Below are 23,169 nucleotides of genomic sequence, written 5' to 3' on the forward strand. Positions count from 1 at the left end.
CCTTGCTGACATGCAGACTGAAATCCGCCTGCGGCCTCCATACCAGATTTCTCTGCAAGAGCTTGGCTTGGAGAATAGTGTCAACCATGGAAAAGGCCCAGCCTATAAGGGCATAGGTAAGGAGTACTTGGCCAATGGGACTTGGTTTTGCAAAAATTTTTCTTCCTCACCTATTTGTATGGCAAGATAATTCAACTTGAACATTGTTATTGGAACATGTAAGGGTCAAGGGAATGAGACCCCCCTTTCCCCTCTATCACCACTTCAGATGAGGGAATGTGAAAGTTTGCTAGTAAAACTGCATACCTCCCTATAGCTCAGATATCAAAATGCACGTGATTTGGAATGTTTTTTTTTTTGTGAGTTTTCTCTAACGTCCTAGTGGATGCTGGGGACTCCGTAAGGATCATGGGGAATAGACGGGCTCCGCAGGAGACTGGGCACTCTAAAGAAAGATTCAGTACTATCTGGTGTGCACTGGCTCCTCCCTCTATGCCCCTCCTCCAGACCTCAGTTAGAATCTGTGCCCGGCCAGAGCTGGGTGCTCCTAGTGGGCTCTCCTGAGCTTGCTAGAAAAGAAAGTATTTTGTCAGGTTTTTTATTTTCAGAGAGCTTCTGCTGGCAACAGACTCTCTGCTACGTGGGACTGAGGGGAGAGAAGCAAACTACTCACTGCAGCTAAGTTGCGCTTCTTAGGCTACTGGACACCATTAGCTCCAGAGGGATCGAACAAAGGTACCTAACCTTGATCGTCCGTTCCCGGAGCCGCGCCGCCGTCCCCCTCGCAGAGCCAGAAGTACAGAAGCAGCAGAAGCAAGAAGACATCGAAATCGGCGGCAGAAGACTCCTGTCTTCACTTAAGGTAGCGCACAGCACTGCAGCTGTGCGCCATTGCTCCCGCAGCACACCCACACACTCCGGTCACTGTAGGGCGCAGGGGGGAGGGCGCCCTGGGCAGCAATTAAGATACCTGATGGCAAAAGTATACATATATACAGTCAGGCACTGTATATATGTGCGAGCCCCCGCCATTTTTACACATGAGAAGCGGGACAGAAGCCCGCCGCTGAGGGGGCGGGGCCTTCTTCCTCAGCACACCAGCGCCATTTTCTCTTCACAGCTCCGCTGGAAGGACGCTCCCCAAGCTCTCCCCTGCAGTATACAGGTGCAATAGAGGGTAAAAAAGAGAGGGGGGGCACATAAATTTAGGCGCAGAGATATATAAAAACAGCAGCTACTGGGTAAACACTAAGGTACAGTGTAATCCCTGGGTTATATAGCGCTGGGGTGTGTGCTGGCATACTCTCTCTCTGTCTCCCCAAAAGCCTTTGTGGGGTCCTGTCCTCAGTCAGAGCGTTCCCTGTATGTGTGCGGTGTGTCGGTACGCCTGTGTCGACATGTTTGATGAGGAAGGATACGTGGAGGCAGAACAAGTGCAAATAGATGTGGTGTCGCCCCCGACGGGGCCGACACCTGATTGGATGGATATGTGGAAGGTGTTAAATGATAATGTAAGCTCCTTACATAACAGATTGGATAAAGCTGTAGCCTTGGGACAGTCGGGGTCTCAACCCATGCCTGCTCCCACAGCGCAGAGGCCGTCAGGGTCTCAAAAGCGCCCAATATCCCAGTTAGTTGACACAGACGTCGACACGGAATCTGATTCCAGTGTCGATGACGATGATGCAAAGTTGCAGCCTAAAATGACTAAAGCCATCCGCTACATGATTGTGGCAATGAAGGATGTGTTACACATTTCTGAGGAAAATCCTGTCCCTGACAAGAGGATTTATATGTATGGGGAGAAAAAGCAAGAAGTGGCTTTTCCCCCGTCACATGAATTGAATGAATTATGTGAAAAAGCGTGGGATTCCCCTGATAGGAAGGTAGTAATTTCCAAGAGATTGCTGATGGCGTATCCTTTCCCGCCAACGAACAGGTTATGCTGGGAATCCTCCCCCAGGGTAGACAAGGCGTTGACACGCTTATCTAAGAAGGTGGCCCTAAAGGATCCTGCGGATAGGAAGCAGGAAGCTATCCTGAAGTCTGTTTACACACATTCTGGTACGCTGCTGAGGCCAGCAATTGCTTCGGCCTGGATGTGTAGTGCGGTAGCAGCATGGACGGATACTCTGTCTGAGGAGTTAGATACCCTGGACAGGGACTCTGTTTTAATGACCCTGGCACATATCAAGGACGCGCTCCTATATATGCGGGATGCCCAGAGGGACATTTTCCTGCTGGGCTCTAGAGTAAACGCAATGTCCATTTCTGCCAGAAGGGTCTTATGGACTCGGCAATGGACAGGGGATACCGACTCTAAAAAACACATGGGAGGTTTTACCTTATAAGGGTGAGGAATTGTTTGGGGACGGTCTCTCAGACCTAGTTTCCACAGCTACAGCTGGGAAGTCAAATTTCTTGCCTTATGTCCCGCCACAGCCTAAGAAAGCACCGTATTACCAAATGCAGTCCTTTCGTTCGCAAAAGAGCAAGAAAGTCAGAGGTGCATCCTTTCTTGCCAGAGGCAGGGGTAGAGGAAAGAGGCTGCACCACGCAGCTAGTTCCCAGGAACAAAAGTCCTCCCCGGCTTCCACTAAATCCACCGCATGACGCTGGTGCTCCACAGGCGGAGCCAGGAGCCGTGGGGGACGCGTCTCCGACATTTCAGCCACCAGTGGGTTCGCTCACGGGTGGATCCTTGGGCTATAGAAGTTGTGTCTCAGGGATACAAACTGGAATTCGAGGTGGCGCCCCCTCACCGTTACCTAAAATCGGCCTTGCCAGTTTCCCCCATGGAAAGGGAGGTAGTGCTGGCAGCAATTCACAAGTTATACCTCCAGCTGGTGGTTGTAAAGGTTCCTCTCCTTCAACAGGGAAGGGGTTACTATTCCACTATGTTTGTAGTACCGAAACCGGACGGTTCGGTCAGACCCATCTTGAATTTAAAATCCCTGAACATTTATCTGAAGAAATTCAAGTTCAAAATGGAATCGCTCAGAGCGGTCATTGCAAGCCTGGAAGAGGGGGATTTTATGGTGTCTCTGGACATCAAGGATGCTTACTTGCATGTCCCCATTTATCCACCTCATCAGGAGTACCTCAGATTTGTGGTACAGCGTAGCACACTCTCAGGAAGTGTTGCAACAGCACGGCTGGATTCTGAATATCCCAAAATCGCAGCTGATTCCTACGACGCGTCTGCCCTTTCTGGGCATGATTCTGGACACAGACCAGAAGAAGGTGTTTCTCCCGGCGGAGAAGGCTCAGGAGTTCGTGACTCTAGTCAGAGACCTCTTAAAACCGAAACAGGTGTCGGTGCATCACTGCGCGCGAGTCCTGGGAAAGATGGTGGCATCATACGAAGCCATTCCCTTCGGCAGGTTCCATGCGAGGATCTTTCAGTGGGATCTGTTGGACAAGTGGTCCGGATCGCATCTTCAGATGCATCGGCTGATCACCCTGTCCGCCAGGGCCATGGTGTGTCTTCTGTGGTGGCTGCAAAGTGCTCACCTTCTCGAGGGCCGCAGATTCGGCATACAGGACTGGGTCCTGGTGACCACGGATGCGAGCCTCCGAGGATGGGGGGCAGTCACTCAGTGAAGAAACTTCCAAGGGTTGTGGTCAAGTCAGGAGGCTTGTCTGCACATAAATATCCTGGAACTAAGGGCCATATACAACGCCCTGAGTCAAGCGGAGCCTCTGCTTCGCAACCAACCGGTGGTGATTCAGTCAGACAACATCACCGCAGTGGCTCATGTATACCGCCAGGGCGGCACAAGAAGCAGAGGGGCGATGGCGGAAGCCACCAGGATTCTTCGTTGGGCGGAGAATCACGTGCAAGCACTGTCAGCAGTGTTCATTCCGGGAGTGGACAACTGGGAAGCAGACTTCCTCAGCAGGCACGACCTCCACCCGGGAGAGTGGGGACTTCATCAAGAAGTCTTCACGCAGATTGCAAGTCGGTGGGAACTGCCACAGGTGGACATGATGGCGTCCCGCCTCAACAAAAAGCTAAACAGGTATTGCGCCAGGTCAAGGGACCCTCAGGCGATAGCTGTGGACGCACTGGTAACACCGTGGGTGTTCCAGTCGGTCTATGTGTTTCCTCCTCTTCCTCTCATACCCAAGGTACTGAGAATCGTAAGGAAAAGAAGAGTGAAAACAATACTCATTGTTCCGGACTGGCCAAGAAGGACTTAGTACCCGGAACTGCAAGAAATGCTCACAGAGGAACCATGGCCTCTGCCTCTCAGACAGGACCTGTTGCAACAGGGGCCCTGTCTGTTCCAAGACTTACCGCGGCTGCGTTTGACGGCATGGCGGTTGAACGCCGAATCCTAGCAGAAAAGGGCATTCCGGATGAAGTTATTCCTACGCTGATAAAGGCTAGGAAGGACGTGACAGCAAAGCATCATCACCGTATATGGCGAAAATATGTTGCTTGGTGTGAGGCCAGAAAGGCCCCTACAGAGGAATTCCAGCTGGGTCGATTCCTGCACTTCCTACAGTCAGGTGTGACTATGGGCCTAAAATTAGGGTCCATAAAGGTCCAGATTTCGGCCCTATCCATCTTCTTTAAAAAAGAACTGGCTTCACTGCCTGAGGTTCAGACGTTTGTTAAGGGAGTGCTGCATATTCAGCCCCCTTTTGTGCCACCAGTGGCACCTTGGGATCTTAACGTGGTGTTGGATTTCCTGAAATCCCACTGGTGTGAGCCACTTAAGACCGTGGAACTAAAGTATCTCACGTGGCAAGTGGTCATGCTGTTGGCTTTAGCTTCAGCTAGGCGTGTGTCAGAATTGGCGGCTTTGTCATGTAAAAGCCCCTATCTGGTTTTCCATATGGACAGGGCAGAATTGCGGACTCGTCCGCAGTTTCTGCCAAAGGTGGTGTCATCTTTTCATTTGAACCAACCTATTGTGGTGCCTGCGGCTACTCGTAACTTGGAGGACTCCAAGTTGCTGGACGTAGTCCAGGCTTTGAAGATTTATGTAACCAGAACGGCTGGAGTCAGGAAGACTGACTCTCTGTTTATCCTGTATGCATCCAACAAGCTGGGTGCTCCTGCTTCAAAGCAAACTATTGCTCGCTGGATCTGTAACACGATTCAGCAGGTTCATTCTGCGGCGGGATTGCCGCAGCCGAAATCAGTGAAAGCCCATTCCACAAGGAAAGTGGGCTCTTCTTGGGCGGCTGCCCGAGGGGTCTCGGCATTACAGCTTTGCCGAGCTGCTACTTGGTCGGGTTCAAACACTTTTGCAAAATTCTACAGGTTTGATACCCTGGCTGAGGAGGACCTTGTGTTTGCCCATTCGGTGCTGAAGAGTCATCCGCACTCTCCCGCCCGTTTGGGAGCTTTGGTATAATCCCCATGGTCCTTACGGAGTTCCCAGCATCCACTAGGACGTTAGAGAAAATAAGAATTTACTCACCGGTAATTCTATTTCTCGTAGTCCGTAGTGGATGCTGGGCGCCCGTCCCAAGTGCGGACTTTCTGCAATACGTGTATATAGTTATTGCTTAACAAAGGGTTATGGTTATGTAGCATCGGTTGAGTGATGCTCAGTTGTTGTTCATACTGTTAACTGGGTAAGTTTATCACAAGTTGTACAGTGTGATTGGTGTGGCTGGTATGAGTCTTACCCTGGATTCCAAAATCCTTTCCTTGTAATGTCAGCTCTTCCGGGCACAGTTTCCTTAACTGAGGTCTGAATGAGGGGCATAGAGGGAGGAGCCAGTGCACACCAGATAGTATTGAATCTTTCTTTAGAGTGCCCAGTCTCCTGCGGAGCCCGTCTATTCCCCATGGTCCTTACGGAGTCCCCAGCATCCACTACGGACTACGAGAAATAGAATTACCGGTGAGTAAATTCTTTTTTTTTTTTTTTTTTTTTTTTAAAGGGTGAGGATAGATTGTGGGTGTAGCTTGGGCAGTTCAGATGCGTGGTTTAGGTTGTGCCAACTTTTGCTTATCACATGGATGATGTAACAAATTTGTGTGAGGCAAAATCTGAACATTTTAGGATAGAAGCCCCTTCTCTCTATACCCACCAAGGACAGGTGAAAAGCAGACTGTTGCTTATAAGTAAGGCTACTTAATGAGCTGATTCTTGTTCCTCCCTGTGCTCTGTCCACAGCTCATTAACCCCATTATTACATTCTTTCCAGGCCAGTGATTTAAACAAAGGGGCTTCTTCCACTTCACTTGCCTTCTCCTCATGTGGGCAGCCTTTTAATAGATTGTATTGTGCCTCTTTTTTTCTCTCCCTCTCACTACCTCTCATTATCGTTTATGTGCAAGCAGCATTTCTGACACATATTCTCTGTCACCAAACACAGGTCTGCAGCTTCCCTCAAAAACATCTCAGTCAAGTAACTGTCCTGTCTCTTTTTCTCCACCAGCTCCTCACCAGCGTCTGGAACCGTTGACCTTGACTGGGATTATCTCCTGTTTGCTCAGTCTCCTGTGTGCAGGTCTCAATCTAATCCGGGGTTTTCATGCAGTAGAAAGTCTGCTGCAGGTACTGTAAAATTAGTGTGTGTGTGTGTGTGTGTGTGTGTGTGTGTGTGTGTGTGTGTGTGTGTGTGTAGGCTCACCTATCTGACCTCAAGGTCATATTCACTTTTATGGTTTAGATTCAGAAATATGCCAGTAAATGAGGTAGCAGGGTGGTTGTCCTTTTTCTTCATCTTCAGAGAGATTGAGTGGACAGTTAGAAGTTCCATACTGCTATTGCTGCCTTTGTACATTTGACAAGTATTTATTTTATTGTTTTTACCTTTTTATCCTATTTTATGAAACAAGACAACTGGTTTCCCCCCTAGATCGATCTTGTTTTCTCTCCTCACACAGCATATTAAAAGGCCACAGGGCATAAAATATTTGTGGAATCGCTTTTAATACCGTTCACAAATATGTATCTAAAAAGAATAAACAAAAGTATACATATTTGAGACATGGCATTGATGGAAACTGGAAAGTATTATTCCTGTGCTCACCAGACTCTGAATAGCACTGCAGGGCAAAGGTAGATTTTTAATGTCTGAGAAGACAGTACAGTAGCTTGCACAGAGGTACAGTTGCAAGAAAAAGTATGTGAACCCTTTGGAATTTCCTGGATTTGTGCATAAATTGGTCATAAAATGTGTTCTGATCTTCATCTAAGTCACAACAATATACAAACACAGTCTGCTGAAACTAATACCACAAAAACAATTATATGTTCTCATGTTTTTATTGAACACACCATGTAAACATTCACAGTGCAGGGTGGACAAAGTATGTGAACCCTTGGATTTAATAACTGGTTGACCCTCCTTTGGCAGCAATAATCTCAACCAAACGTTTCCTATAGTTGCATATCAGACCTGTGTTGCCTTATAGGTAATTGTCTGCACTTAGTCTAATATTAGGGCAATAGATGTTGTCTGAATCAAAATATAATTCATTATAAATAGGCGATGTTACCATAGTGGACAGTATAGTGGATATATATAGTAAGGAATAGATATGAAATAAGTTTGAATGTATGAGGTAATGTTTAGCTGATTTAAGAAATTAGGTTTGTGTATGTGTTTATATAGATATACTGTATATTTGTGTTTTACTGCAAGATGGTAAAAAATAGTGTAGGGAACAGGTTTATTCTGCTCTAGTCATAAATAAGGCCAGAGAGGTTACAGTAAGATCAAGAGTCATTGTAGAGAAAAGGTATTAGGCCATAAATGATAATAGGTATGTGACAGAGCTCTGTTGGTCATTGGAATTCACAGGTGTGCTTACAGTAGATCAGAATCTACTGGTTTGTCTATTGTCCAGTGAAGGTTAAAAGCTAGGGAGCATAAATTAACTACTATGAAAAGAGATCACATCCATTGATAAAACATTGTGTAACCGACCCCAGGAAAACTTGTCAATACAACAGAACTTTGGATGAAAAGACATTCCAGATTTTACAATACTATACTTGCTTAAGGCAGTGTGGACACCACACTTTTATGACACCATGCCTCCGTGAACAGGACACGACAGCCCAGTTCAATGTTTGTTTTATTACACCTTGGAATCTGACAAACCTATAATTACCTATTCCATTGGAAACTATGAGAATATGATAGTTTGAATTGGTAAAATATGAGATAAAAGGACCAGACTTGTAGTTAGGAGTTAGAAGGAAGAGGGAGAAGAAGAAGGAGAAGGAAGGAAGTCAGTCAGGAGGAGAAGTCATGGAGAACATGCAGAAGGAATGATTCTTGGGATGGCAATCTTTAACTTGCAAGTATAAATATGATAGTAATTGAAACTGTTTGTGAAACTTATGTCATGTTGTTTTATGTTATGTAACGAAGGAAGCATAGCATAGCTTAATATAATAATTAGTATATATATCACTACTGTGTATATCTTATTCTGTACGATTTGATCTGCCTGTAAATAAAGAATCATATAAAAAGAGCGGTAATATTCAAGCTTGAACTCTCTTTAAGGAATCTTAACTTCATAATTTCATAAGTCATATATATATATAAGGACTGCATATATTTATCAGCCAATTAATTTGTAAGCCTGACATAATATATTTGCAGATATATATGATAACGCATATTAATTTAAATATATCCATATATTAATAACCATATATGTTATATTAAATATTAATATTCATAAATATGATTCCATAAATCAATACCTGCACAACGGTCAGGGGGAATTTTGGACCATTCCTCTTTACAAAACTGTTCCAGTTCAGCAATATTCTTGGGTTGTCTTGTGTGAATCGCTCTCTTGAGGTCATGCCACAGCATCTCAATCGGGTTAAGGTCAGGACGTATTTTCTTCTGTTGAAGCCATTCTGTCGTTGATCTACTTCTATGCTTTGGGTCGTTGTCCTTTTGCATCACCCATCTACTATTGAGCTTCAATTGGTGGACAGATGGCCTTCAGTTCTCCTGCAAAATGTCTTGATAAACTTGGGAATTCATTTTTCCGTCGATGATAGCAATCTGTCCAAGTCCTGAGGCAGCAAAGCAGCCCCAAACCATGATGCCCCCTCCACCATACTTCACAGTTGGGATGAGGTTTCGATGTTGGTGTGCTGTGCCTTTTTTTCTCCACACATAGTGTTGTGTGTTCCTTCCAAACAATTCAACTTTGGTTTCATCTGTCCACAGAATATTTTGCCAGTAGTGCTGTGGAACATTCAGGTGCTCTTTTGCAAACTTCAAACGTTCAGCAATGTGTTTTTTTGGACAGCAGTGGCTTCCTCCATGGTATCCTCCCATTAACTCCATTCTTGTTCAGTGTTTTACGTATGGTAGATTCGTCAACAGAGATGTTAGTATGTGCCAGAAATTTCTGTAAGTCTTTAGCTGACACTTTAGGATTCTTCTTCACCTCATTGAGCATTCTGCGCTGTGCTCTTGCAGTCATCTTTACAGGACGCCCACTCCTAGGGAGAGCCGCAGCAGTGCTGAATTTTCTCTATTTATAGACCATTTGTCTTACCGTGGACTGATGAACATCAAGGCTTTTAGAGATACTTTTGTAACCCTTTCCAGCTTTATGCAAGTCAACAATTCTTAATCGTAGGTCTTCTGAGAGCTCTTTTCTCAAGGCATGGTTCACATCAGGCAATGCTTCTTGACAATTGCAAACTCAAAACGGGTGTTTTTTTTTTATAGGGCAGGGCAGCTTTAACCAACACCTCCCATCTCGTCTCATTGATTGGACTCCAGGTTGGCTGACTCCTGACTCAAATTAGCCCTTGGAGAAGTCATTAGCCTAAGGGTTCACATACTTGGTCCACCCTGCACTGTGAATGTTTATATGGTGTGTTCAATAAAAACATGAGAACATATTTGTCACCAGTTTGTCACGATCCTAGGCACGGCGATTCCCCAGACACGCCAATCTGCGAATCCCTGCCACGTGACACCTTTACTGGTTACCTGAGCGCGTGTGTTTATTTCACACAAAATCACTGCCACCAGCCAAAGTACAAACTTATGGCTTTTGCCTGCACCTAAAATTATTAATTTCTTTTTCATCCACTAGGGGTCACTGGAGTACTCTTGGGATATGGACGGCTTCCACAGGAAGTAGGCACTGAATAAATTAATTTTGGGACTATACCTCCCCTCCATATCCCTGAGTACCTCAGTGTTTTTTCTGTGCTCGACACAGTTAGTAGGCTTGTGGCTTTGCTGCCACAGAGGTCCACATTTCATTGGATTTTTTTCTAAGTTTTTTCTTTTTTCAACGATTTTCAACATCCCTTCCCCCCCTTCCAATAGGTGGGTCCGGGATAAGTGAAGGCTGCTTTAGCAGCTGTGGGTGTCGGACCTCTCAAAAAAAGAGCTCCCTCACTACCACCTGCAGGACTAAGACCTGCAGTAAAGGCTGGACGGAACTTACAGAGAAGGCCCGTCATAGCCCTCACCACAGGGTCCAGGTATGTTGAACGGGGCGGTCAGCTCACGCTGCCGCCCCACTGTGTGGGACACTGTGTGTGTGTGTGTGTGTGTGTGTGTGGCCCAGGCCCTCGATGCCGCTTCGGGCTCCCTCTCCACCATAGCCCGGCTCCGTGTATAGAGAATGGTATACGGAGCATGGGGGGACACACAAATGAGAGTCAAAAGGCAGGTTTCTTAGCCTAGTGAGTAACTTTGCTGCCACAGTGATGTTCCCTGCACACAGAAATGTCAGGGTCCCTGGATAAAATCTCATGATTAAACTCTTATTGATAAGGGAATACAGCAGAGCTGCATATGTTTTACAAAAGGCTATGAAGTTGGTTAAAGCAAGATTAACCATGTTTCCTGTTGTATTTCCAGAAATTCCTGTGTTACATCTCTCCTCCATTGAAGGCGCAGGGGTGTTAAGGGGAATTTGGGAGCAGGCATATGGCTGGCGTGCACTGCACTTGGCCAGATATAATAGAGACACCTTAGTGCTATTTACTGAGTCGTGCAAGTTGTCGGTCTTTTGTTTTTGTTTTGGTTGTATTGTCTGTCTGCATAAGTAAGACACCAGCAATTACTAATAAGCAGTTTCCCTGCCATGTCTAAAACATGGATATACATAATTATTTATATCATAACTGTTTATAATGATATTATCCTAAACACTGCAAATCTGATTCATGGTTGTGGCAGCCAAATACTGGTTTTGTTCATTTGTTGTAAAGTAAGTATATTATAACAATTGTAAAGCACATGGTGCTTATAAATCAGTATCTGTGGAGCCGTGTGAGTTCACTCACCTGCAGCAGCTTTGGCTTAAATCACTTGGCCACACCACACTGGATACGCCCAATCTCTTCTGATTTTGGAAGCTAAGCAGTGTTGGGCCTGATTAGCCACCTGGGAGTACAAGGTGCTGTAGGTATTTTTAATCTACAGCCACACCACACTGGATACGCCCTAACTCATCTGAGCTTGGAAGCTAAGCAGGGTTGCATACTGTTTTACCATCTGGGAAACTGGTGATCCAACTAGATTGCATACTAATACATGCTAGTTTAAACTGTTAAAAATAGCTCAGTTTGGGCTTACACTATCAATATAAACCTACTATAGGTTTTACAGTCAGGATAGCTCTCCAGAGCGCGCTCCCGGCGCCGGCCACTAGAAGGGCCCATTAACTAAGCTGTGGTCAAGCAGCAGTCATCTCAGGTTTTAAGCCCGTGAGAGGTCACATTTAGTTCAGACTTGTAAAAATGTGTTATACCTGTGTACAGGATATGTGTATAGGGGATCTACAGCCACACCACACTGGATACGCCCAATCTCAACTGATTTTGGAAGCTAAGCAGTGTTGGGCCTGGTTAGTACCTGGATGGGAGACCACCTGGGAATACAAGGTGCTGTAGATACTATGTGTGTATATATATATATATATATATATATATAGATATATATATATATATATATATATATATAGATATATATATATTTATTAAAGTCTGAACATGTGTGAATATACATTGTTGTATATATGTATATATAATATGCTGACATTAAAAGTCTATTTTGCAGTAAGCAAGAATAATTGATCAGCACTCAGTGCTTATTAACACTATCTGTTGAGCACTGCAGACATGGCCACACCACAGCAGTTTTGCTTATTGTTTTTACAGGTGGCTCGGTAGCCAGGTGGTTAGGCTTTCCGGCCACAGTGAACATTGTGTTTGCATGAACACTGGTTCAGATCCTGGTTTAACAGGTGTTTTAAAAGTAGGACAATTTTTTTCTTTTAATGTTACTTCCTGGTTCTTTCTCGGAAGTTGCTGCCCTACAACACTTAGACTCTGGAGGAGCGGGGTGTTGTTAGGAGTTTAATTTATTAATTGTTTTTGCACAGCATGACTCTACAGGAAGATTCACTATTGCTGGTAACCACATGCACGGCAATGCAGGTTTATACACACGTTATTTCCGTGGTGTACTTACTGGTTGGAGTACATGATCTCTTGCACTTACATGTGCAGCAGAGTACTGCAATGGATGCATGCTGGGCCCATAACCCAGAGGTAGGCAGATTGAAACTATCCTCTGCTATATGCATTTATGCATAATCAAACAAGCAGCTTCGCTGCAAAGTCGGTCACACAGTGTGTCGGACAAATACGAATCTGGGCCAGTGGCGCAATGTATATCGCATCTGACTATGCATAACAAGATTGTAGGTTCGTCTCCGACCTGGCTTGTTTAAATTGCCGTGATCATATAGTGGTTAGTACTCTGTGAAAGACTGCACAGACAGTTTCAGTTAGATTGTTGCGGTCGATTGCCACCAGCCCTCATAGCACCAAGCCAGTACGTCAGGTTCTCAGCGAAGGCTGAACAATTTCCAATCAGAGACAATTGCATTTATTGGGGGTTTTACTACATATCGGAGTATACCCTACACAGCAGTAGGGCTGTTGCTTCGCCCTGCTTTGGTAAGGGTTTGAGGTAACAAGGCTGTAGTGGCAGGGCATTCCGGTTCAGGTTTGCCCTAAATAAAGACCACCTTACACTTCTTGCTGCCTACAGCTTCTTTGGACGTTGGCAGTTGGTTCTTGCGTTCTAGCTTCGCTAGTAGCGCATAACGTCCACTTTGGCTACGTTCCTAACAGGCGGAGTCGGATTCCAAACGAGATAGATCGCAGACCAAGTGGGGAGGAAAATCTGATTTCCTACCATTGTCTACGCGAATTTCTGGATGATTCCGTCTCAACGACTTCAAATCCTAAGTAGGATTCTCAATACGGTAAATCAAAGAATTTACATACCCGAACAGAAAGTACAGGTCATTCGTCATCTGGTACAATTAGTGCTCAAGCCACGCACAGTCTCGGTCACTTGGGCATTCGCCTATTAGACAATGGTGGCGGCTTTTCGAAGCGCTTCAGTTCGGAGGACTTCACTCTCGTCCTTTTCAATTGGATGTGTTCGCACAGTGGTCGGGCTCGCATCTGCAGATTTACTGCAGAAGTGAGGTTGTCTCCAAGGACCAGAGAGTCTCTACTCTGGGGGCTCAAAGTACAGAATCTAACCGCAGGGAAACGGTTCGGTGCCTGGAATTGGATAATTCTCACGGCGGACGCAAGTCTCAGAGATTGGGGAGCTGTAGTTCAAAATTATCAGCTCCATGGTCTCTGGGCGGATCACGAAAGATTGCTGCCTATAAATGTCCTGGAACTCCGGGCAATTTACAATGCGCTACTATAAGTAGTGCACGGGCTGCAGGCTCAGGCTGTTCAGGTGCAGTCAGACAATGCGACAGCAGTCGCATACATCAACAAACAAGGAGAAACGAAAAACCGGAGGGCAATGCGGGAGGTACAGATGTGTCCACATGCTGCTCCAGAAGTGGAGTTACCCGCAGGTGGACCTGATGGCATCTCGCCGCAATCATCAAACGCCCCAGGTCGTGTCCAGAACGAGAGATCCAAAGGCAGTGGCGGTGGATGCTCTCTCAATCGCGTGGCCATACAGTCTCGTGTATCTATTTCCACCGTTTCCGCTGCTCCCTCTGTGGCTAAAACGGATCAAAGGAGAGTCCGTCACAGTTATACTAGTGACGCCTCTTTGGCCTCCGGAGAGCTTGGTTCTCGGATCTCCGCGGTCTACTCGCAGTCTGTCTTTGGCCGCTCCCACTACGTTCGGACCTGTTACAGCAGGGTCCATTCCTCTTACCCGATTTAGCGCAGCCACGTTTGACGGGGTGGCTGTTGAGACAGCCCTCTTAAGAAGAGAGGGCATTCCAGAATCGGTTATTCCAACCATGTTACGAGCTAGGAAGCCGGTTACGGCAGCTCATTATTACAGAATTTGGCGTGCCTATGTAGGTTGGTGTGAAGCTCTGAAGTTTCCGACATCATCTTTTAAGTTATCCCGTCTTTTGTTATTTCTACAGATGGGGTTAGATGGAGGTCTGAGTTTATCCACACTAAAGGTGCAGATATCGGCGGCGTCCATTTATTTTCATAGTAGATTGGCCCTATTGCCGTCGGTTCACACCTTTTAGGCAGGGTGTCCTCAGAGTTCAGACTCCATTCACTCTACCTACTGCGCCATAAGACTTGAATCTGGTTTTTAGATTTCTTAGTCTTTTTATGAACCCTTACAACAAGTGAATATTAAATTTCTCACTTGGGGAAACAATGTTTCTTTTAGCCTTAGCGTCAGCAAGGCGTGTTTCAGTTTGGGTGCTTTGTCGTGCAAACCACCGTATTTAGGTTTCATGATGACAGAGCGGAATTCCGAGCAAATTCTGCTTTTCTGCCAAAAGTAGTGTCATCTTTTCACATCAATCAACCAATAGTAGTTCCTATGTTAACAGGAGACTCTGGTAGGTGGATGTGGTACGCGCATTACGCATTTATGTATCCCGAACGTCGACCGTTTGTAAGACGGATACGTTGTTTACTCTCTATGATGCTGCCAAGATGGGTTGGCCAGCTTCTAGGCAGACCTTATCCAGTTGGATTAAAGTGACCATACGTCAGGCTTACCTTCATGCTAGGTTACAGCCACCTACATCGATAACAGCTCATTCCACACGTGCTGTGAGAACATCATGGTCAGCGAGTCGTGGAGCTTCTACGACACAGCGTTGCCGGGCGGCTACATGGTCTTCGGTGCACACGTTTGTGCGCCTCTACAAGTTTGATACGTTTGCGGCATCAGCATCTAGCTTTGGCCGTTTAGTGTTACAGGTGCCAAACAGCTCTCCCGCCACGGAGGAGACTTTGGTACATCCCAAGAGTACTCCAGTGACCCCTAGTGGATGAAAAAGAAAATAGGATTTTGGTACTTACCAGGTAAATCCTTTTCTTTGAATCCATAGGGGGCACTGGACGCCCACCCAGAGCGGTTTGGGGTAGGTTCAGTAGATCTTATGGTAACACACTTTCACCGACTGGTTCAGATTAACAAGTTATGGTGTCAACTGTTTAGTTGTCAGTAATGTTGGGTTAACTTTATTGTTGTCCGTTATGTTATATGTAATGCTCAATTGTCAACCTCTCTATCGCTCCTGTTCGGCTCAGTAAAAAACACTGAGGTACTCAGGGATATGGAGGGGAGGTATAGTCCCAAAATTAATTTATTCAGTGCCTACTTCCTGTGGAAGCCGTCCATATCCCAAGAGTACTCCAGTGCCCCCTATGGATTCAAAGAAAAGGATTTACCTGGTAAGTACCAAAATCCTATTATTTTGGTAACGCCTCTTTCAGAGAGTTGGGTTGGATACACAACAGAAACCAGATCTAAAATTAGATTATTTAATTCAAGTAAAACACTTCAAAGCTAATGTTACAGAAAAAAGAAAGTTACAAGAATATAATGATAAAAAAGTCAAAGTCACAACAGAAAGACAACTTCAAGAAAATAATAATAGGAAGTTAAACCCACCGATACTAGCACGCATGCACAGTAGAACGATGAGATGAAGTGAAGCCGCTTCAGATATATCGGAACATTACAGAGCCAGAATGTTCTCCTGACTCGCTTCTTTGATAATGGACAACTTACACTCTGAGGGTCTCCTATTTAAAAAACATGCTGCCCCTTCAACCCCCCTCCCTCTGGAGTGTTACTGTTAACCCTTTCCAGATCAGAGTTAATTGTGTAAATTCAACTGTAACATGGGGTCTCTTGGTCATATACGCAGGGGCTGGCTAATTACTCTTCCCTTCCTTTTGAAGCTGGGCAATCAGCTTTATCAATCATACTAAGACACTTATATAGCTGGATGAAGGAAGTTTTTTAATCACCTTCCCTAGCCAGCATGTCTTTCTGGTCTCTCTCTGGTGACCCCCTGGGGTCAGGAAACAACCTATTGGGAGATACACAAGCCAGTTGAGAAAACACATTTCAGGCCTGACCTGCATTTACTTTAAGATCTCAGCTCTGATTCTGGGATAAGTAAACTAAACTTCACACCTAAGCAGTGTGTCTCTGTGATCTGTGGCTACAATGAAATGCCAGCAGATCAATCAAGCTTCAACCATTTAACATGCAAAGACAGTTATCACATACTGGTACATTGATACATCAATTGGAATAATACACATTTCATTCATGCCCATTTCGATGTAACCCAGATGCGTTGGCATCACATCCATTGATACATCACTTGGATATCCTGGTATCATCTATATTGATATCACACTACTTATTAACAGGCTTATTCCTGCTTGAAATAGCCTGGATCATGACACCTCCCCCTTTAAGATCAGCAAGGGAGCAGTGGCACATCAGACTGAAGTCTCCTATGACCTTTTCACACAGGATTTATACATAACCACACACAGGGCATTTACAGACATTGATCAATACAATATTATTTGCAGTTATGCACGTTCTGGCGTCAGAATAGCGTCCAATCATGACACCTCCCCTTTTTAAAATCCGCATGAGAGCAGTTGGCACCTGAAGCCACAGTCTCTATGCTGTGCCCTGACTATTGTCAGTACCTTGCCTGGATGGACTGCTGTAGTCTCCCTGCTGAGACGGATCCTAGCCGTTCCCATGTTGGGTCCAGGACTACGGGCCTAGCCCATGAACTCCAGGACTTCTGTATTACCTCTAGACTTAGCATCTCATCCACCTCCTGCCATATTGCATGCAACACCCCCAATGTGCCTCTGTATTCTGACTGTCTCAGGGGTGTGTGGTGACCCACGACTACCTGGTGGGTGCCTAGGCGCGTTTTTCCTAGCCTCTCTATGAAGCAGGTCTGGTAGGGGTGCAAGGCATCAGACAGCTGACTCCGCTGCACCTCTGTCAGATCTTCTCCATTCTGGGCATCTGTCAGGGTACCCCCTGACGCAGCCGCAGCTGTCAGATCTAACAGTGGGTCCGATTCCTGGTGCTCCTCTGGGAGGCTGCAAACTGCCAGCACGCAGGTGTTCCTGCTTTGGTAGGCCTTGAGCATATTGATGTAATATACCGTATGTCTCTTCTTGCCCTCATCTCTGGCAATTAAATAGTTCACATCATGTACGCACTGGAGTACCCTGTACGGACCTTCCCATGCGGCTTGCAGTTTGTTCTGCCTCATTGGAATTAGCACCAGAACCTTCTGCCCCACTTCAAATTTGCGCTCCCAGGCATTCCGGTCATACCAGCGCTTCTGCCTTGTTTGCGCAGCTTTAAGATGGCTTTGGGCCATCCCTATCAGATGTGGCAAAGTTTCCTTAAACAGCATAAGGCTGACCACAATGAGTATGATAGAAATCATACCAAGTATTGTTCTACAGACTTTGTTTCCTTCTCCCCCTGGTACTCGTGATGCTGCAGGACTAATTGTACCACGGGTGAGGGGAGTTTCCTCAGCACTACATTCAATGGGACATACAGCTATATCACCTTCCCAAAACACCTTGTCTTGGTCTCCTACCTGAGGTGACTGACCACCCCTCCCCTTCTCTGGGAAAAAGGTGGGCTCACTCTGTACAGGTTCAATTCTCAGTTCTGCCTGGAAAGCCAAGTTTTCCACAGCAGCCCATGACACCTTCCCCAGCCTGACATTACCTCCCAGACTCGCATCCTGTCTGCTAGCTCTCTTCACTGTGATTGTAGCACTGAGAGTCAAAGGAGAGGTGTCCCCTATCAATTCAGCTTTGAAAGGCACATTCTCTGTTGAGCTCTCAGTGAGGGGAATGGACCCCTGCTGGGTGTCAGTGTTTGTGTTTGTGTGCCTGCTTGAAGGGAGGGGGGCTAGGGGGGAAGCTGCAGTTTCTGACTTCTCCCTGTGCCTGGAGCAAGCAGTGACCGCAGCTGCCCACACAGACCCTTCTTCTGATTCTCCCCTGGCAGCACCCCTAACTGGCATAACAGCCATGTATACCGGACCCACCGGGTCACACCTTACACAAGGTACAACATTTCCCACATTGGTACAAGACAATACATTATCAATATCGACACCGTTATCTCGACCTAGTGGATCTTCACGTGGTACCTGGAAAATAACCTGAGCATTTTCAACACGACATGGGACCATTTCTGCTTGCCTACAATTAGGCAACTGCTTAATATCTGGATCCCACGGTACCTGGGAAGGAATGTGGTTATCTGAGCAAGTTGACAACATAGCATTTATCAAATCAGGCACATTCCCATCATCCTTCACATGTTTACCCCTTTCTGGGCGGGCATCCTGGGGTACCTGAGGGGAAGCGAGGTCAGCCGGAATCCTAGTAACAGAACATTCCTTATTGTCAGTCCCATACTCTGCCCGCATCCCACCCAGATCTGTCCCCTTTGTGCAATCAGTGTCCCCTGGCCCCATGTCAAGACTTTTTGACTTTTTTGACTCTGTAACGAAAATAATAGATCAAAGGGGAGCTGTAGATGTAGCATATCTAGACTTTAGTAAGGCATTTGACACTGTCCCACATCGCAGACTGCTAAATAAACTTGAAAGCCTGGGGGTGGATTATAAATCAGTTAAATGGATAAGAACCTGGTTGCAGTATAGGAAACAGACAGTCGTAGTTAATGGAGTGCAATCTATGGAGGGAAATGTTACCAGTGGAGTACCCCAGGGATCTATACTTGGTCCAGTTCTCTTTAATATCTTTGTTGGTGACATTGCAGATGGTATTGAAGGGAAGATATGCCTTTTTGCAGATGATACAAAGATATGCAACAGGGTAGACACACCGGGAGGGGTAAAACAAATGATTAATGACCTAGGTAGGCTTGAGAAATGGTCAAGAACGTGGCAACTACAGTTTAATGCTAAAAAATGCAAGATCATGCACTTGGGTCTCAAAAACCCAAAGGCTAAATATAGTATCAAGGGTACTATAATGGAAACTACTGAGGAGGAAAGAGATTTAGGAGTCACTATTTCAAGTGACTTGAAGGCAGGAAAGCAATGCAACAAAGCAATGAGAAAGGTCAGATGCTTGGTTGCATAGGGAGAGGAATCAGTAGCAGGAAAAAAGAAGTGATAATGCCACTGTATAGGTCATTAGTACGGCCCCATCTGGAATACTGTGTCCAGTTCTGGAGACCATATCTCCAGAAGGATATAAATACATTAGAGAGTGTACAAAGAAGTGCAACTAAAATGGTGCATGGCCTACATCACAAAACTTACCCGGAAAGGCTAAAAGATCTTAACATGTATAGTTTGGAGGAGAGAAGGGAAAGGGGGGACATGATAGAAACTTTCAAATATATCAAGGGTCTTAACAAAGTTCAGGAGGGAAACATTCTTCAAAGGAAAAGAAGTATTAGAACTCGAGGGCATACATTGAGACTGGAGGGGGGAGGTTCAGGGGAAATTCAAGGAAAAATTACTTCACAGAAAGGGTAGTGGATAAGTGGAATAGCCTCCCATCAGAGGTGGTAGAGGCTAAGACTGTAGGGCAATTTAAACATGCTTGGGACAGGCATATGAATATCCTTACAAAGAATTAAGGTTAAAAAAGGGTTGAGATTGCCTAAAGGATAAAATAAAAAAGGGGCAGACTAGATGGGCCAAGTGGTTCTTATCTGCCGTCAAATTCTATGTTTCTATGTATATAGTTGTATGGGGATCCGGTCTGAAGATCGACAGTGTCTAGGTCGACAATGTTTAGGTCGACCACTATAGGTCGACAGTCACTAGGTCGACATGGATGGAAGGTCGACAGGGTTTCTAGGTCGACATGTGCTAGGTCGACAGGTCTAAAGGTCGACATGAGTTTTTCAAAAAAAATTTCTTTTTTTGAATTTTTTCATACTTAACGATCCACGTGGACTACGATTGGAACGGTAAAGTGTGCCAAGCGAAGGCACCATGGCCGAAGCATGGCGAGCGAACGCGGTGCACTAATTTGGGATCCCGGTAACTCTACGAAGAAAACGACACAAAAAAAAAATATCCTCATGTCGACCTTTAGACCTGTCGACCTAGCACATGTCGACCTAGAAACCCTGTCGACCTTCCATCCATGTCGACCTAGTGACTGTCGACCTAAACATTGTCGACCTAGACACTGTCGATTTGATGAACCACACCCAATTGTATGTGTGGTATTAGTTTTAGCAGACTGTATTTGTCTATGGTTGTGACTTAGATGAAGATCAGAACACATTTTATGACCAGTTTATGCACAAATCAAGGAAATTCCAAAGGGTTCACATACTTTTTCTTGCAACTGTATATAAATGGTTACAAAAAGGCATGAAAATTAATATTATATGTAAAGTATAGCCCCGGACAGAGGGCAAGCAGGATTACAAATAGGTACATACAATTTATATATAGAAAGCCTAGCTTTTGAGATAGTGAGCGTTTACAATCTAATGAGAAAACTCAAGTGTGAGTGTTTAGTTGTATGAGTAGTGGTAGGATATGTATGAAAGCGTTGCAGTATATGAGTAGTATGGTATCCGGACTATAGATTTACATTAAAAAGGTCTACAGTCAATAGGTCGACCACTAATGGTTGACAAGCATTAGTTTGACATGACAATGGTCGACACAGGTTTGCAATAAAAAAAAAAATCCCTTTTTCTTTTTTTTCCAACTGATGTATACTTTACCATCCATGTGGACTACGATTGGGAATAAGACAAAATACAAAATGGCACTTCCCTGCGCTGGACGTGTTACAGCTGCAAATATAGATATACTCCGGAGTTATCGACCGGAAAAACAACAATGTCACAATGTAAAAAGTTATATCATATGCGCTAAAACACTTGATGGGTATATAAACACAAAATATCAGACCGGTTTGTTTTCAAATGTCCCAAAGATCTCAATTGCAGTCTCAATAGGATTTCTCCATAAACAGGTACATGTGAAGAAAAAACAAAAACAAAGATCTCCAATGTGTAGTAGTTCCTTTCAGAATGTGAGAAATATGGCGTAACTATGGGGTATCGATTATCCACTTCTTTGTGTCTTTATATGGTGTTATGGGACCACCCGGAGAGTGTCTTGGTCAAAAAACACAGAATGCTCACTTTCTTGCTTACTTTAGAATGCATGAACGAACTCCTATAAAGGTTTCTTTCAATTTCTCCAAAGAACACCCCCTTCACTGGATAACTTGCTTTTGTAGACGTATCTCCAGATAATGGTATATATTTATCTGGAGATACGTCTACAAAAGCAAGTTATTCTGTGTTTTTTGACCAAGACACTCTCCGGGTGGTCCCATAACACCATATAAAGACACAAAGGAGTGGATAATCGATACCCCATAGTTACGCCATATTTCTCACATTCTGAAAGGAACTACTACACATTGGAGATCTTTGTTTTTGTTTTTTCTTCACATTTACCTGTTTATGGAGAAATCCTATTGAGACTGCAATTGAAATCTTTGGGACATTTGAAAACAAACCGGTCTGATATTTTGTGTTTATATACCCATCAAGTGTTTTAGCGCGTACGATTGGGAATAGTAACCTGTGCCGAGCACAGTGGCAGCGGAACATGCACCTTGGCCGAAGCATGGCGAGCAAAGCGGTACACGAATGGGGCTTGTTATAGCAGAAAATTGACATAAAAAAACCCCAAAAAAGTAATTTTGTGTCGACCATTTTCATGTCGACCTATTTTTACTGTCTACCTATTCCATGTCTACCTTTTTGATCATGTCGTCCTAATGCACGTCAGCCATTAGTGGTCGACCTATTGACTGTAGACCTTTTTAGTGTAGATCTAATAATACACACCCGAGTAGTATTGGTGGAGGAACGATGTAGGTTTGCAGGTATACCAATATGAGTAGTATAGATGGTAGTAGGGTATGTGTGAAGGTGTACCAGGGAGAAGTTAGTGCAGAACAATGCACTATCCCTGACGGCAGTGACGGATCCAGGGGGGGGGCACTCGGGCCTGTGCCCCCCCCTGTCATTTGTGGCCTCCGTCCCCGCCGGCGCCGCACAGAGAGATGACGGGCGCCCGCTGAGATTGTGTTACCAGCGGGCACCCGTCTCCCTGCACAGCGCCCCCGCTTGTGTCACTGAGACACGCTGCCGCTCAGTCCGGCGACAGCGTGTCTCAGCTGTCAGGAGAGGAGAGCGCCCGCCAGCGCGGCTGTGTCTGGCGCGGCGGCGTATAGCGGACTTCGTTCAAACCAGCCGCCGGTTCGTGAGCCAATCAGAGCTCGCGGACCGGCAGCCAATCAGAAGCCGCCGGTCCGCGAGCTCTGATTGGCTCACGAACCGGCGGCTGGTTTGAACGAAGTCCGCTATACGCCGCCGCGCCAGACACAGCCGTGCTGGCGGGCGCTCTCCTCTCCTGACTCACCCGTCCCTCACAGCCGGAGCCCGGAGGAGGAGCAGCAGCAGCAGCAGTGCAGCAGCTGCAGCACTGGCTGCTGTGGGGGCAATTGTATACCTGGCACTGTGGGGGCAATTGGCTGGCACTGTGGGGCATTTGTATACCTGATACTGTGGGGGCAATTGTTTACCTGGCACTGTGGGGGCATTTGTATACCTGTCAGGTATACAATTGCCCCCACAGTGTCAGGTATTACCTGACACTGTGGGGGCAATTGTGGATCTGTCACTGTGGGGGCATTTGTGGATCTGGCACTGTGGGGGCATTTGTGGATCTGGCACTGTTGGGGCATTTGTATACCTGGCACTGTGGGGGCATTTGTGGATCTGGCACTGTGGGGGCATTTGTATACCTGGCACTGTGGGGTCAATTGTGGATCT

The 23,169-nt window shown here is 45.6% G+C and overlaps 1 protein-coding gene and 1 non-coding gene across 2 annotated transcripts in view; both read left to right on the forward strand.

The window, feature by feature from the left end:
* The window catches only part of SEC22A (SEC22 homolog A, vesicle trafficking protein), a 258,941-nt gene that overhangs the window by 184,709 nt on the left and 51,063 nt on the right, over positions 1 to 23,169 (forward strand). Inside the window, exons 4-5 of the mRNA XM_063934060.1 lie at positions 1 to 116; positions 6,406 to 6,524. The exon at positions 1 to 116 is cut by the window's left edge and continues 64 nt beyond it. Coding sequence (XP_063790130.1) covers positions 1 to 116; positions 6,406 to 6,524 — 235 coding nt within the window. The remainder of the gene's footprint in view (positions 117 to 6,405; positions 6,525 to 23,169) is intronic.
* LOC134947096 (5S ribosomal RNA) lies at positions 11,758 to 11,876 on the forward strand. Its single transcript, XR_010182535.1, has one exon. It is a non-coding gene; the product is annotated as a 5S ribosomal RNA (ribosomal RNA).

Source organism: Pseudophryne corroboree, chromosome 7 (assembly GCF_028390025.1).
Source record: "Pseudophryne corroboree isolate aPseCor3 chromosome 7, aPseCor3.hap2, whole genome shotgun sequence".
NCBI classification, from domain to species: Eukaryota; Metazoa; Chordata; class Amphibia; order Anura; family Myobatrachidae; genus Pseudophryne; species Pseudophryne corroboree.